The sequence below is a fragment of the Stegodyphus dumicola genome, chromosome 1, assembly GCF_044657685.1.
Source record: "Stegodyphus dumicola isolate Sdum_Otavi_A_Nest chromosome 1, ASM4465768v1".
NCBI classification, from domain to species: Eukaryota; Metazoa; Arthropoda; class Arachnida; order Araneae; family Eresidae; genus Stegodyphus; species Stegodyphus dumicola.
In genome coordinates this window covers 253,421,659-253,438,864 of record NC_140768.1, presented here as the reverse complement: position 1 = coordinate 253,438,864, position 17,206 = coordinate 253,421,659, and the positions used below count along the sequence as shown (strand labels likewise).

Sequence of the window (17,206 nt, the reverse complement as noted above, 5' to 3'; positions counted from 1 at the left end):
TTTCAGAGGTACATCAACACCATTTTTCGACCTTTATTTAATGATGGTATTGTTTTGCCATATATGGATGACGTAATAATCTTGTCGTCCTCCCTTGAAGAAGGAATCGAACAGGTCTTAAAGCTTGCTAGCGAATAAGGATTCAAGATTAATTTTAAGAAATCTAATTTTTTGAAGAAGTGAATCGAATTTTTGAGTCATCTTATCGAAGAAGGTAGAATTTTCCCATCAACTTTAAAAACAAAAGTGATCCTTAATTTTCCAGAACCGACTAATTTGGAACAAATTCAGAGTTTTCTTGGAATCACCAGATATTTCAGAAAAATTATTCCATTATTGCTAAGCCTATGAATGATATCTTGAAAAAAGATCGTAAATTTAAATTTGACGAGGAAGAAAGAAATTCTTTCGATCGGTTAAAGTTATTATTAGCTGAAAAGCCTGTCTTAGGAATCTATAACCCCAATTATGAGACTGAATTGCACACTGATGCTAGCTTAGAGGAACATGGAACAATTTTAATGCAGAGGTCTCCAAACGATAATATCACCACCCTACCTATTTCATGAGCAAAGAAACCACAGACGCAGAAAATAAATACTTTAGTTATGTGCTTGAAGCTTTAGCAATCATAGAAGTATTAAAAAAATTCCCTGTGTACCTACTGGGAATTCCTTTTAAAATTGTTACTGACTGTTCTGCATTTGAAAAGACTATGTCGAAACGTGAATTATAAACTCGATTGCTCGTTGGGCTTTATTACTAGACGAATTTAATTATGTGATTGAGCATCGCTCTGGTGCTAGGATTGCTCATGTTGACACACTAAGTAGATCCCCCATTAATATTCTTTGTGTTTCAGTAGACAACATCTTGCCAAAGTTAAAATCGGCTCAGGATAAGAATAACAGAATAAAAGCGATTAAAGAATTACTTAAAATTTGGGATTTTTCTGTTATTAGATCATCAATTTAAATCTGGTACGATGGCATGCAGAAATTATACAATTAAGAATAAGAAATCGTAATTTATGAAGTAACTAAAGGGTATCAAAATTTACAAAAAAAAGCTTAATATTCATTTGTTTACTTTATCTAACATTTCTTTCAATGTAAGCTGTTTAAGTTGTTTTGTTTTTTGTGCTAATACTTTCTTTTTAATTCTATAAACAGATATAATTTCTTCTTCAGTTACAAACTTCCACTCTTCAAGTCCTGTAATTGCTATGTCGAGAATACCGACTAACTTGTCAGTCGAAATTTTTTTGTTTTCAATAACTTTTCTGTCACTTTCTTCACTATCGGTAGTAGTATTTTCTAGATCTAGAGCCATACTACAGATTTTGCAGTCCGTTAACTGATTGATGACTGGGGCATTGTCATCGCATTGAAAAACTTCTGTTATATCATCTTCATCCCATTTCTTTACAAAATCCATTAACTGGAAAATTTCACGTTCAGTTTACGATATCCAAAAACCTTCAAATTTGCAGATATCTTCATCATCCTCACCATGAAATATGGTAGCTGGTCATAAATTATGCCAAGCATTTTTTAAATGTATCTCGAGACACACCCTCCCACCCAAACGTATCCACACCCTAAGGTATCTGGAGACACCTTGCGATGCTCCACACAGATTTAGTGCTAAAATATTTCAAAAATTCTTGATAGTCTTGCCATTATTCAAGAAATTTAACATGGATTTTAAAAATTCTACTTCATATTTGCATTTCAGCGTGTGCACTATTCCGATATCCATATGCTGAATGACAGATCTACAATTTCGAGGGAAAAATAACATTACAGATACATTATCTTTCACTAAAACTTTACGTGAAGTATGAGCCGAATAGTTGTCTACAACCAGGACTATTTTCGAGTCACCAGGTAAACTAACCGAATTCAAATGTTGCCGAGCCTCGGGTATAAAATGATTTTCAAACCAATCATTCATTAACGCTTATGTCATCCATGCTCTTTTATTTGCACAATATATAATGGGGAAAGTCATTACTCCTTTAAATACTTGAGGTCTTGCATGTTTTCCGATTACGAAACGTTTGCACTTGTGTGTTCCTGCAGCATTTTCGCACCCTTAAATTGTTAGTCTCGCTTTGGAATCTTTGACACCAGTTGGAGCCTTTTCTGTAGAGGTTGCCAAGGTATTTCGCGGTACATATTGCCAGAAAAGACCTGTTTTATCAGCATTGTAAATTTGTTCTGGAGATAATTATTCACTAGTAATGAGTTCATTGAATTCATCTGCAAATTGTTCAGCAGCTTCAGTGTCAGCTGAAGCTTTTTCACCTGAAATTTTTATTTGTCTTATACCATGGCAATTTTTAAATTTGGTTAACCAACCTGTCAAATATGTGCACTCAGGTTTAAGTTCATTTCTTTATCAAATATTTTGGCTTGAGCCATTAGCACTGGACTCGTCAATGGCATGCCCTTGCTGCGATGCTGTCTGACCCATTCAATCACCACTTTGTCGTGATCGTCACTTTCAGCATAACAAACACTTTTCTATTATTCACTGCGAGTGGGGTGTTGGAATCCACAAAAAATTCAAAAAGTTCCTTTTTCTTTTTTTTTGATGTCATATACAGTTGACTTTCCAATGCCATACTCCTCGCATAATTTTGAGACGGATATATGCCTTTATCCATTTTTGCAGCAATTCCATTTTTTTGTTTAATGGACATCGAAACATGCTTTTGCTTTGTAGATCCTTTGGCAGCTCCAGAAATGAAAACTCTTTTCGACATAATTGAAAGTTCAAGCTTAGTTTTTACAATATTGCTGCAATTATAAAAGTCTACAAAAATAATAAGCTGGATCAAATTAGAATATTAAGGAGCAGCACAGTCTGCTACATTAACTGAAATGCCTTTGAATCAATAAAGATAATTTTAGCCTAGCTTAATAGTGTCCATTATACATTATTGGCTGTATATCACAAGATTGGCGTCAAAAGCCAAGTTGTTCCGCTAAATGTTATCTTGCTCTTATTGTCTACTGAATTAAGTCTGAATTGTATTAGTTTAGTTATTTACTATACCTACGTTTATTTCTTGCACATGCTAAAACTAATCTGAGTCCTGAATAAATAAACTCCCACATATACTTAAGGATTTATCTAGAGCCAGTGCTAGATACAATCTGGTGCAGTCTCTGCAGGTCCTAAATTCTGCTACAAAGTGCCTTCCTAAGTTCTAAATTTTCGCCACACCTAAACTTTGGATCCCAGTGCTTTCCCTAAATTATAAACTTCTCATCCTTTAATTTTGCCACTTGGTGCTTTCCCAAATTCCAAAAATTTTGTCTTCCCTAAATTCTGCCCTCCTTTGCCGACATATTCTGCCGCTGCTTCTGGGTTTATGGTGAATAACATCAGTTAAATAGCACTAAATGTAATCTTTTGGCCTATGACTTTCATTAATAAAATCTATTTTTAGCACATGAATAGAAAGTTTTGTTGAATTTTTCCTTGCCAACATTTCTTAGACCATTTAAAAATCTATAATCATTGCCAAGCGTAATGTCAGCATAAAAGGTTGCCATACTCTTGTTATTCAATTACTAATATTAAAAATAGTTTAGATATCACTGCATGAGTTACTGAAGCTGTCATGTATTGATAAACATGCGGTGATGAAAGCAAAATATAATAAATAATGACACGCCAGGTCGGCATCAGGGATATAAAATAGGTGAATGTTTCTGTTTGAGATGTATGCCAAGCAGATACTCAGTTACGGAGCCAAATTATTAATCTCACAAATTTATGCTTACATGATTGTTTTTCCATAATAAGGTATTTTAATTTGTACCTAAGTGAAATTAAGAATCGGAATTTTTAAGTGAAAATCTCCACGTTTTATGATGGAAGGAAAAATCAAATGCGCATGTGTAAAGCATACAAAAAAAAAAAAAAAAAAAAAAAAAAAAAAAAAAGTTTGTGGCTTTGAGGTCTGGATTTTAGATCACTCCGAATAATGGACGCCCGGATTTCGGACTTTGTACTGTATATCGTATATACTTAAGATGAATATAGAAGAATAGAATATACATACTTAATATGCACAATCTGAGATGATTTATTTCGATACATAAAAGAAATAATGGACTTTCCTTTGCGCCCTATACATTTCTATACACATATTTTAAAACATAGTAATATTGCAGAATTATCATGAAAACAAAAACATGGCTACCACTTTAACTGTGACTGAAATGAAAAGAAAAAGAATGCTATAAGGTTACAAGGTTATAAAATTGCAGATTATATAATTTAGTATTTAAACTAAATTTGGAATTTGCTTGCATAAATTTCTCAGTTATCTTAAACACTTGATTAACTCAATTATTTAAAGAAATTCATCAAAAATCATCAACAGACTGCATCATTGCTGTTGTTGTCTTTAACTACATTCATGTCAAACTTGGCGAGCTTCCATTTTGAAAAAGATACCTCACTTAGGAGGCAGAAATCCTCATGGCAGGGACAAGATAGATTATTTGCTTATGCCATGCCAAATGAATGTAAAAAACAATTGTTAATAGCATTGGTTCCAGTTATGTATTGCTCACTGTTTATTGTATTTTAATAAAATACCAAGAAAAACTAATGTTACATATACCATTTATACAGTTCATCTTTAAGAAAATTCAACTGCTTGATATTTTAAACAAAGGACAGAACCCAGTAAGCTGTATTTTTACTGACATTCATTCATACATCTATCAAATATATAATTAAGAAAGCCAACATTAAATATAAATTGAACGATTTATATTTTTTTAAGCTTGGCACTTTCAGATAAACAAAAAGCATTTACCCAAAATATGTGTTATTCAAGATGTATCAAATTAAAAAAAAATCTTAACTGTGTCACTGTAAAAAAATACATTTGAGAAATGTACTGAACCCATATATTTTTGGAATTCACACAGTTTAATCAATCACTATTTTCTTAGTGAAAACATTAACTTTGAAAATTCAAACCTTCGAAGTATACTGAACCATTCCTTAGGAAGAGAACAAAATTAATTTTACACTGGTTTGACAAAGGCATATCAATTCAAAAGGGAAAGGTTATAATAACCAGCTCATGAAAAGAAAAATTAGAGTCCCTTTGCAGTTTAACATAATTACACACATAAAATTATTGCTATTTAATTCTAAAAACCAAGAGAATAATTTTATAAATCATAATTTCATTCTTTATGAATCAGCACAGAATGCTTTTGGACACACATTGTAATGAAAAATAAATATTGCATTACTCAAAGCAAAAATCATGTTTTCCACATAAAGAAATAGATTTTTGCAACTATGCATTGAAGTTATACAACATTTGTGACATTCAGGTTTTCATGTACAGTCAAAAGTCGCTAATCTGGACTCGTCGGGACTTCGGCGATTCCGGATTATCGATTTTTCCGGATTATAGATCATCGGTTTAAATCTGGTAAGATGGCATGCAGAAATTATAAAATTAAAAATATGAAACCGTAATTAATGAAATAAAGAACAATTATGATCTAAAGGGTATCAAAATTTACAAAAAGAAAAAGCTTAATATTTATTTGTTTACTTTGTTCATTTCTTTCAATGTAAGTTGTTAAAGTTGCTTTGTTTCATGTGACAATGCTTTCTCTTTAATTCTATTAAACAGACATAATTTCTTGTTTAGTTACAAAGTTCCACTGTTCAAGTCCTATAATTGCTGAGTCGAGAATACAGACTAATTTGTCAATCGAAATTTTTTCGTTTTCAATAACCTCTGCGTCACTTTCTTCACTATTGGAAGCGAATCATAATGATGAGGAACTTGATTTAAATCATATCAAAGACGGAGTACATCGAGATGAAATACTACATTTAGTAAGGAATCATAAGCCAAATAAAATAAAAACATCTGCCCTGAAGATATGGATAGTGCTGACAGATCAACTTCCAATTCATTGTGCGCCGCACAGCGTTAAAGATAAACAAAGTTTAGATAAACAAACGTTAAAGTTTAGATAAACACAGGATATGCCTTTATCCATTTTTTGCAGCAATTCCACTTTTTGTTTAATGGACTTCGAAACATACTTTCGCTTTGTAGATCCTTAACATATTAGTAAATATATATTGGAAATTCTATTTGATATAATCGAAAGTTCAAGCTTACTTTTAAAAAATTGCTCTAACAGTCTGCAAAAAATAATAAGACAAATCCAATTCGAAGATTAAGGAACAACACAATCTGCAACATTAACTGAATTAGATAATTTTAGCTTAGTTTATACCGTCCGTTATACATTAAAAGCGCATTCGTAAACGTACTTTGCGCACGCGTACACGCGTATTCGCAGCCGTAAAGGTCTTACGCGCATGCGTCAATACGGTGCATGCACAGAAAGTTTGTAGCTTTGAGGTCCGGATTATAGATCATTCCGGATTATGGGTGTCCGAATCAACGACTTTTGACTGTATACAATTTGCAATAACAATTTAGTTAAAATATACAATAAGATTATTATTTTGCTCTTTTCAAGAAACATATCAATGAAATAAAGTCAAATTAAGAATGTACAAGAATATTTTATATAAAATTATAAAAAGTTTTCAACAAGAAAAACTGTTAACATACCATATAAAAGAAATGATATAATGCTTCCAAAAAATGCATAAACAAAAATGCACTTAATCTTAGATATAGTGTCTTCGGGCATCCTAACAGATGATTCAAGAGAAGTATGGCCAACTGTTGTGTAATCTCGAAGTAATAGCACTATAACATAACTTATCCAACCTAAGAATCCAAGAAGTATACTAATGCTAAATAATGAAAGGAAAAAAAGAGCAAGTTAAGAAAACAATGTAAATAAAATTTGGTGGAACAGCTTCAGTATAACCCACCTTCAAAGTTTGACGAATTTTTTTTGGTGCCAAAGCGTGTGAAATATGTTTTTTTGAAAAATGGTTACCATTGAGATTTTCAACGAAACTCAGTGTTTCAAAAATGGTGGCCATCTTGATTTCACCAGAAATCGTGGATAATAGAAATAAATTTACGACTATTATACACGATTTTAAAAAAAGAGAATATTAAGGAATGATTATTGAAAATGGTTAAGGTTAAAAGGATGTAATTTAAAAAACAATTCCGGAAAATATCACCTTTACTTGGTTTTCCCAAATGTAAGATACCTTGGGATGGTATCTTACAATTTTTCACAACAAACTTTATCCTTCAATAATCCGCAATCCATCAAAAATCCTCAAAAAATTTCATACTCTTTTGTTAATTCATACATAAAATATCTGTTTGAAATGCCTGGATTTCCCAAACTTTTATGCTTGTTTGAAAATCCCATCTTAAATTTTCCTTTAAAATCTCCTGATACTTAATTACGACATCACTAACAGCAGGTTTAGAGCAATCCATAACTAAATGCAAAAATCTTATCTCCAAAGTAGTATTCTCCACAATATCCGAGTGTTAAACAATCGCCGAAAATAGTGTTACGAATTTTGTGGTTAGATAGTTAATTTTAGTAGAATTCTAATTAAAGATGTTGTATTTCCCCATGCAATGCAGCACGAGACAAATTTTAAGAGAAAGCCAGCCGGAAAAGTAAGAATAGAGGGACATAAGCATTTAACTTTTAAGTAAATGAATATCTTGGTAATTTGTATTGAAATTGAATAAATGTTCACCACTATGTTAGCTGTAACTGTAATTCCATCCTCTTTAGAAATCAGAAATTTACATTGCGTTTGCCGCATAGTATGGTTTGCCACAAAATATTATTTATTACCATTCTTGGCGATATTTTTTTGGTTATTCTAGGTGGGCTATACTAAAACTGTTTCAAATTTAAATTTATTTATATCGTTTTCAACAATATAAATACATTTAAACAATATAAATAAATTTTTCAAATGATACTGTTACTGATAATTTTAACTATTTCAAGTAGAGATTTAACAAGCTAATAAATATATACTTCTTCCTATTGCAACCATACTATCAGCATTTAATGTCTTCTTTTAATAACATTAACTTCAAATTCATACTATTTATTATTTTCTTCAATGGTCTCTGGTATTTGTAAAGTAATAAAATGGAAATTATTAGGAGTTTTCAGAATCCCAAAAGACAGCCAAACAGTCAAGAGTGTTTTAATTCCATCCAATGAGAACAATGCAAGGTGCAATAAGTATCAACAGACAGTAAGAACAGGAGTATGAAACTGGTCTGAAGAAAGCTAATTCACATTTATAACAACCATATCATTTATTTGCTTTGAATATAAGAAGTTAAAATCACCTAAATTTTGAAAGAACTATGAATATAGTGGATATGAATGTCATACTTTGAAACAACTATCATAAAAAAGTGTGCATTACTGAAATAAAAGAAAAATTGCTGTCCTTGCTATCCATAAGCAAAATTTTTAATAGAGGTTAAAATATTAAATACCTAACAAATTATTTGATACAATGCAAAATATTCCAGAAACTTAATGTAATACATAAATAATAATTCAACTTTATTTTCAATTAACATTATTGAAATTAGCACCCATATTTTTTAGAAAAGGCCTTTTATATGGCACTGAAACTTTTCATTTAAAATTTTAAAGTATATTCCATAGATTCTAATTTCATTATTAATACTTCTTCAGACTTTATAGATAAACGAATATTTAAAAAATACCAAAATATATTCCAGTTTTCATCCAAATTTTCTTAAAACAAAGATCTCAAAACTTAAGAGTAAAAATTAAAGAAGAAAAAAAAAAAAAAAAATTGTTGAGACATATTTTTATCATTTGTTACATATTTTACCCTTTAGTTACCCAGACAGAAACTACAACTAAATAGTCTATTTTTTTTAAGACAGAAGATTTAACTGATTTAAAGTAATTTAAATAATTTGATTAATGTATCTTTTCATGTATTTATTTAATATATTTCAAGAAAAGACTTTATTTTAATAATTTTAAACTAATTCAAAATATTGAAATAAGGATATAAAAATCAATGTAATAAACAGTTTACAAAAGCTTACAACCCTACACAAAGCTTTAAAAACAATGCAAAATACATATTATTTCAAAACTGACCATTTATTTTAATACTTTTAACCTTATTCAAAGTATTGAAATATTGATATGAAAGAATGAAATAATCAGTTTAATAAATCTTATTCAAAGATTAAACAAATGCAAATATTACTGTTTAACTTACCTTAAAGCAATTCGATCATGTTTCTGATAATATGCTAATCCCTTTAAAGCAATTTCAATTATTTTTAAGCCAACTTGTATCTAGTTAAAAAATTAAAAAATTACTTAAGTATATATTAATTTAACAGATTTATTTTCAAGGAAGACAAAAGTAAAATTAATATCTGTTAAAAGATATTTAAGAAATAAATATTCCTTAATTATTTAAAATAAATCTACTACATAATCACTTACTGCATCTTTATATCGATTTTGCTTTAAAAGAGTATCAACCATTGACATAAGCTCAGCCTATTAAAATGAATAAAAACTGGAATAAGATAGATGAAATAGAATTTAAAAAACTTTAGTCATATAGATAATCAAAACATTATATTATGAACATAAATAAAACATACCTGTCGAGAAGGAGAAAGTTCTCTGAAAGAAAATATTCCTATGCATTATTTAATTGACAAATAAAAATGGTGGACATGCAAAAAATAAAACTACAATACAAAGTCCATAATCCGGACTCATCGGGACTTCGGCGATTCCGGATTAGGGATTTTTCTGGATTATATATCATCATCTGGTAAGATGATATACAGAAATTATACAATTAAAAATATGAAACCATAATTTATGAAATAAAGAGCAATTATGATCTAAAGGGGATCAAAATTTATAAAAAAAGCTTAATATTTATTTGTTTATTTATTAACATTTCTTTCAATGTAAGTTGTTTAAGTTGCTTCGTTTTTTTGTGCTAATACTTTCTATTTAATTCTATAAACAAACATAATTTCTTGTTCAGTTAAAATTCCACAGTTCAAGTCCTGTAATTGCTGTGTTGAGAATACCGACTAACTTGTCAATAGAAATTTTTTCATTTTCAATAACGTCTCTGTCACTTTCTTCACTATCAGAAGCGGTATTTTCTGTATCGAGAACCATACTACAGATTTCGCCGTCCGTTGATTGATGATTGGGGCATTGTCGTCGGTTGCAATGAAAACCTTCCATTATATCATCTTCATTTATTACCGCTTCTCCACATTTCTTTACAAAATCCAATAACTGGAAAATTTCACATTTAGTTTGCGATGGCCAAAAACCTTCGAATTCGTGGCTATCATCTTCATCATCCTCACCATGAAATATGGTAGCTGGCCATAAATTATGCCAAGCATTTTTTAACGTATTTGAAGACACATCCTCCCACGATCTTGCAATGCTACACACGACAGATTTTATGCTAAAAAATTTCAAAAAGTCTTAAATAGTCTTGCCATTGTTCAAGAAATTTAACATAGATTTTAAAAATGCTACTTTATATTTGCATTACAGTGCGTGCACTATTACCGTATCTATAGGCTTCAGCCTATATGATAGATGTACAATTTGGAGGGAAGAATAATACGGATACATTATCTTTCACTAAAACTTTAAGTATGTGCCGAACAGTTGTCAAAAATAAGGACTAATTTTGAGCCATCAGATAAACCAACCGAATTCAAATGTTGCCGAGCCTTGGTATAAAATGATTTTCAAACCAATCATTCATCAATGCTTGTGCCATCCATGCTCTTTTATTTGCATGATATAGAACGGGGAAAATCATTACTCCTTTAATTGCTCAAGATCATGCATGTTTTCCAATTTCGAAAAGTTTGCACTTGTGCATTCCTGCAGCATTTGCGCACGCTAAAATTGTTAGTCTCGCTTTGGCATCTTTGACACCAGGTGGAGCCTTTTCTGTAGAGGTTGCCAAGATATTTTGCGGTACATATTGCCAGAAAAGACCAGTTTTATCAGCATTGTAAATTTGTTATGGAGATAATTATTCACTAGTAATGAGTTCAATGAATTCATCCACAAATTTTTCAGCAGCTTTAGTATCAGCTGAAGCTTTTTCACCTGAAATTTTTAATTGTCTTAAACCATGGTGATGCTGTCTGACCCATTCAATCATCATTTTGTCAAGATCGTCACTTTAGCCTTTTTCTGTTATTCATTCAAAAAGTTCCTTTTTCTTTTTGCGTATGTCATATACATTTGACTTTCCAATGTCATATTCCTCGCATAATTTTGAGACGGATATGCCTTTATCCATTTTTTGCAGCAATTCCACTTTTTGTTTGATGGACATCAAAACATGCTTTCGCTTTGTAGATACTTTGGCAGCTCTAAAATTGGAAACTCTTTTTGACATAATCGAAAGTTCAAGCTTAATTTTTATAAAATTGCTCTAACAGTCTGTAAAAAATAATAAGCCGAATCCAATTAGAAAATTAAGGAACAGTGCAATCTGCAACATTAACTGAAATGCCTCAATTCAAAATTATCTTGAATCAATAAAGATAATTTTAGCCTAGCTTATACTAGGCTAAAATTTGTTTTAGCCTAGTATAAGCTAGGCTAAAAAAAAGTTTGTGTCTTTGAGGTTCGGATTATAGATTATTCCGGATAATTGACGTCCAGATTACGGACTTTGTACGGGATATGTATATTTAAAAAAAGACAAAAATATACAACAATAGTTTTTTTTCCTTTCAATTATTTTAGTGTAATAAAAATATAGTTTCAATACATAGGACAGAAGCATGATAATTTAAAATTAAAATTTCAATATAACTATACGTTAAGACTGATATTAGCTTTACAAAGAAACTTTTATGAATTTTAAGGGTGACAGATAAGGGCACCTCTATTTCAAGCAGTAAAAATACACTCTATTTGTAGATATTATATGAAATTAATGATAAACAGTTCAATAGGCAGGTAATTTTTTAAAGCAAAACAACATCATTATCTGATTTTGCAAAGAACTTTCTGCAGAAGTTCATGTCAGAGATGAGAAAAATCCCCCAAAATTGCATCCAGCCAACCTATTCAGCTACTGGAATTAAATATGGGATAAGCTATCAGCATTCATTTGCATTATGATACATTTAGCTCTCTGTTAGTTTAATTTAGCTGCTAATCAGCAAAAAATAACAGAAAACGAATTTACTGTTAAGTGGAGTGAATACTACTATTTTGCATCAAGTACTTAATAAAACTAAATTGAAATGTCTTATTAATAACAGTGATGGCGTAAAATGTTCACAAAAATGATCTTGAGCCTAGAACTTGATATGCCAATTTTAGAATTTTGCAGATTTCAGATTAAAAAAAATCATTAGGTTTAGATTAAAAAACCCTTTTTATAGAAAAGTATCTAAAGACTATTATTTTCATATAGAAATATATTACAATTTTATATAAAATAAAACATGGATAAAATGCACACAAAATTATATCCAATTTTAAATTTGAAAGTTTTGTGGTTTCGTGGTTTTATTAATTCAGAATTTCACTAAGAGCTTGTGCAGATTTCAAGTGTTGGTGGGTTTTTAATTTTATACAACATTATTAAAAAATAAAATGATGATAAGTTAAAGAAATATATTTACTGCTTTCAAAATGGCTTAGTTTTTTACATAATTGAAATAATACTCCGTATGATGTATAAATTAATGAAATGCTCCGAGAATCGTGTATTTGTCCGTTTTCAAGGAAATTAAATTGTAGATTTTATATCTCTTAGAATGAAAAAATCTGCTAGGCTACATGAATGATAAATATTATAATAAGATGGCAGAACATAATGGCCCCCAAATTGTAAAGACTCCATTATAAAGATTTCTAATGTCATTATGCTCCTTATTAAGCATGAAACCTGAAACTTCTTCTCTCAAAAGAAGACAAGTGAATTCAATTTTAATTTAGTGGTATTAAAAACTGTGTGAAGAAATATAAATGGCATTCATGAATTACCCCAAACAGAAGCTTCAGTAGACCAGTAAAATGGTGATAACTTTCCAAAAAATTTCTGCAAACATATCCTTTTGCCTGTTCTTTTAAGTGCATAAAAGTCTTCTTGCATTATTTTTAAAGTATCTATAACTTATTTTCTTCAGTGATCTTTAGGACTTAATAAGCAATGCAACAAAAGCTATCAGCTTTATTCAAGATTATAAAGTACTACAAAAAGCTGGAAATGCTCCTATGCCCATTAAAAAAAATTACATATTATCAAAAACATGTTGTGGAAACACAACACTGGTTCAGGTAGATTGAGAAGAAATGAATGGAAGAATTTGGCTTGTAGAAAGTCAGATAACATTTATAACATCAGAGTCATAATTAATTTGTCAATTAGATGAAAAAGCTTTGTTAAATCATTTCAATTCCCCAAAAGAAACAAGGAAATTACAAAAACAAGTCAATAGAAGACATGTGATCCATTATAAAATTTGACAATTCCTTTAGAAAGTCTTAATATTCAAACAGATAAATGTAAGGTAAGAGGTTATTTTAGTGTAATTAACTCATACTAAAGTTAGTTAACTAATTTTGATATTACATCCCAAAATGTTCTGCATATGAATCATACATTTTATGATATTTCTCTTATCTGATGATTTTTAAAAATGTTTTATAAATTCCATAGAATATCAGTTTTTTCCTGATATCAGTCAAGGTCAAAGTTTGCCATGTTACAATCCAATTTTATCTTTCTTTAATACAAAAGAGTACTATAAAGCCCAGCATAGTAATAGATATATCAAATGCAATGAATTACCTTAATTTCCATATTAACAAAATGAATCTCTCATAAAATTAGACATAGCTTTTTTACTCATTTTCAGTACAGTAACAATACTGTCAAATTTTTTAAAGCTTCTCTGAATTTTTGTTTTCAGTTTATGAATTATTGCAGAAAAAGTATATTTGATTTGCTCTACATAAATACATAAATTTACACTACATAAATTTTTCTTTCATCATATACATTAAGAACACATTTTAGAATATGCTTTAAAAATAATTACTGCATTTGAATTCTTACAATATTTGAAATGCTTTTTTTCCTAACTATTAAAAATATAATTTTTAATTCAGAACCAAGAAAAGACAAAATTTAACACTAGAAAATAACCACTAGTTATATAAAGTCTTTATGTGATATTTAAAATGGCATTTAGAATTTCAAAACAAAGTGATATAAAGAAAATAATTATAAAAAATACTGTAATAAAAAGGATAAAAATTATTATCTTTAAGATGTAAGTAGGATAATAAGTTTTTTAATAAAAATACTTACTTAAAGGTCCAGAAAAAAAATGGAAGTGTAATCTCTTTCTTCTGGAGCATTTGACGTTGATAATGAGCAAGAATTTGTCGAGCATTTGTAAGTAAAGAAAGAGCTTGATAAGGCCAATCAGTTCCAAGGTATTCTACAGGCAATATCCCCTTATTTATTAAAAATAACAAAAGATAAATTTGAGTTTTGAAAATTACAACTCAAATTACATAAAGTTTTTTTCAAAGACCATTGATTTAAAAGTATTATTCTATGAATAATTAGAAGATAGATTCTAAATGAATATATGTCTTTTCTAATCTTATTGTCTCATTAATATATAATTAGAAATATTTCATTCTTTTACTCAGAACATAAAATAGACTATAGATTAATTCAATACAAGATCATAGAACTGAAAATAGAATAAAAGAATTTATTCTGCAATAAAAATTACATTATGCTTGCGAAAAATAGCAGATGCACATTATGGTATTGTGGCTATCCTGAACCTACACTGTTGCTCTTAATGTGTAAGAAAGAGGCAATAAAATTTTCATTTATGTGCAAATTCTTGGCTTCACTTGTGCTGATACAAAAAACTAAAGCCTCAGGAAAAAATAAAACTGCAACAGAAACTGTAAATGTAGAAACTGAAATTTCAAGACAAAACTTGTAAAATCATAAAAGAATATGTTGAAAACATATTCTTTTATGATTTTCTTTATTGATTTTCTTTTATTGATTTTCTTCAACACATCAGCTAATATTTTATTGTTTTCTGATTTTTAAATGAATCAATTATCAATCAACCTTTTGCAATTCTCCGAGTACCTCTATTACTCACATAATCCATTAATTCTCTTTTGTTTTGGAAAAGTGCTTCTAGCATATCACATGATTTTAAGCAGTCATGTTCCTAATCAGTGCTATTATTCCGCCACATGGACAACTACTAACATTCATGATGCAATTCCATTCAAGGAAGGGCATGGAATAGTGACAGTATATTTCAAAGGTCCTAAAAGAAGATGTACACACTTTGCTAACCAGGCTGTTTATTAAAGTTTTATCCATTTACTTCCTGGGAAAGGGGTGAGAAATTTTATAACATGAACCTTTAAGGAGATGAGAAAAACCTTGGTTTATGGAAAAGCCTTCAATGCAGATTTTTATTCTGAAAATGGGCAAGTATAATTTCCCGAAATTGCAGCAGCTGAATATTGTACATTTAAGCAACAAGACAGAATGGAAATGAGAATGATTTCCAGAAGGTGTTAACATGTTATGAAATGCACCTCATATTTTGTATGTAATTATTTTGTATGCACAAAGAAGTTGAAAAAACTACTCATCAGTTTGTTCTAAGTTTTGAACAATCAGGATGTCAAAATATAAAGCATTTCTTTTGAAGACACAGAGAATATTTTCAGGAGTACTGAATATGGTCTTTCACAAGTAGACACAAGTTGAAGTACAGTTTAAGTAGCTTAATTGTTAATAATTGCATAACTTCCCTTGCTATAGACTTGTCAATTTGAAATGTGTTGTCAGTCATCAGCAATGAGACATACTGTTTGGGCTAAATGAGGTTTGTTTGGAATGTTATTCCTGACAGCAACTTATCACTTCATGTTTTCTAAACAGCAGAATGCAGTGAAAATTAAGAGATTTGTAGCCTAATTGGCCACACTTTCTCCAGAATGGGATTGTATTACAATCATACAAAACAAAGTTTACTTAAAAAGATGGGAAACAGGAATGCATTTCCACTGCCTTCAGCTGGCACTGCAATGAAAACTACCGCTCATTTAAAAGCATGCCTTTAGGGTGATCATCTTTGTTAATTTTCAGATAAGACAGTATGGAACACAAAAGAATTTTTTTCTCTTTTCTTAGGTTTTCACAGCTGGTGAAAGGGGGTGAAAGAAATGTAAACTAAGGCAAACTACAGAAGCAAAAACGTTAATGATTTACTCTTAAAAGAAGACAAGACTGAAGAGTCTCTCATCAGTCAGTGCTGAAAATGAATGTTGAACAGTTAACCTAATAATTGCTGAACAAGAACCAAAAGCTGAAGTTTTCAAAAATAAAGCTGAGTAGAAGGAAGAAAATCTAACGTTACAGTTGGGAAGACTACAGCAAAAGCAAAGATTTCCAATCAAGAAATGATGTTACAATGGCTGGGTTCAAAACAATGTTGAAATGATGAAGAATGGTTAAGAACAATGGGTTCAAAATAGTGAAGGATCTATGCTGGCCATCTATCTAATGATATCTTCAATGGCTACAAAATGAGACTATTTTTACCAATTAATGCTGCACAAAATATTTTAGTTTGAACTGGAAAACTAAACTGGAGGTAAAATGTTTATATTAAAGGCATAGTTGTCAACCTTGAAATTTGAAAATTTGGAAGATTTGTACCCAAACACAGGGTTGCCACTCAAAGAGGAAAATGAAATTCTCTGATTTTTCCAGGCGTGTTTTGAGAAAATTCCAGTTTATCTGCATAGTTCACGTTGGCTGCGCTGAGAGGTAAATTAATTATGGTACCACTTGAAAACACAAAAATTTGTCAATTGCATATAACTTATTATATATATAATCCCGAAAGCTATTATAGCTATAATAGGAGTTATTTCTCCACTGAAGATTGAGATTAGAATCTGCCCAATCTGGATTAAAAAATTAGTTTTTTTGAAGACATTTTGCAGCTAAACGAAAGAAAGAAATCTATTTAATGATATTTTAAAATAAATTCAGGTATTTTACATTTATTAAGCAGCATACATAAGCAAAAATATGTGCATTCAATTTCGTGATAGTATGTCATCATACTGCT

The 17,206-nt window shown here is 30.0% G+C and overlaps 1 protein-coding gene across 3 annotated transcripts in view; it reads right to left on the bottom strand.

Moving 5' to 3' along the window:
* The window catches only part of LOC118189876 (GPI ethanolamine phosphate transferase 1-like), a 129,494-nt gene that overhangs the window by 52,476 nt on the left and 59,812 nt on the right, over window positions 1-17,206 (bottom strand). For all 3 annotated transcript variants that reach the window (XR_015044162.1, XM_085827339.1, XM_085827344.1), the window contains exons 8-12: window positions 14,383-14,531; window positions 9,650-9,671; window positions 9,486-9,542; window positions 9,253-9,332; window positions 6,647-6,834 (exon numbers count right to left, since the gene is read on the bottom strand). Coding sequence is in view for 2 of the 3 variants with exons in the window: in XM_085827339.1 (XP_085683465.1) it covers window positions 6,647-6,834; window positions 9,253-9,332; window positions 9,486-9,542; window positions 9,650-9,671; window positions 14,383-14,531 (496 nt within the window). In the remaining variant the exon portion in view is untranslated. The remainder of the gene's footprint in view (window positions 1-6,646; window positions 6,835-9,252; window positions 9,333-9,485; window positions 9,543-9,649; window positions 9,672-14,382; window positions 14,532-17,206) is intronic.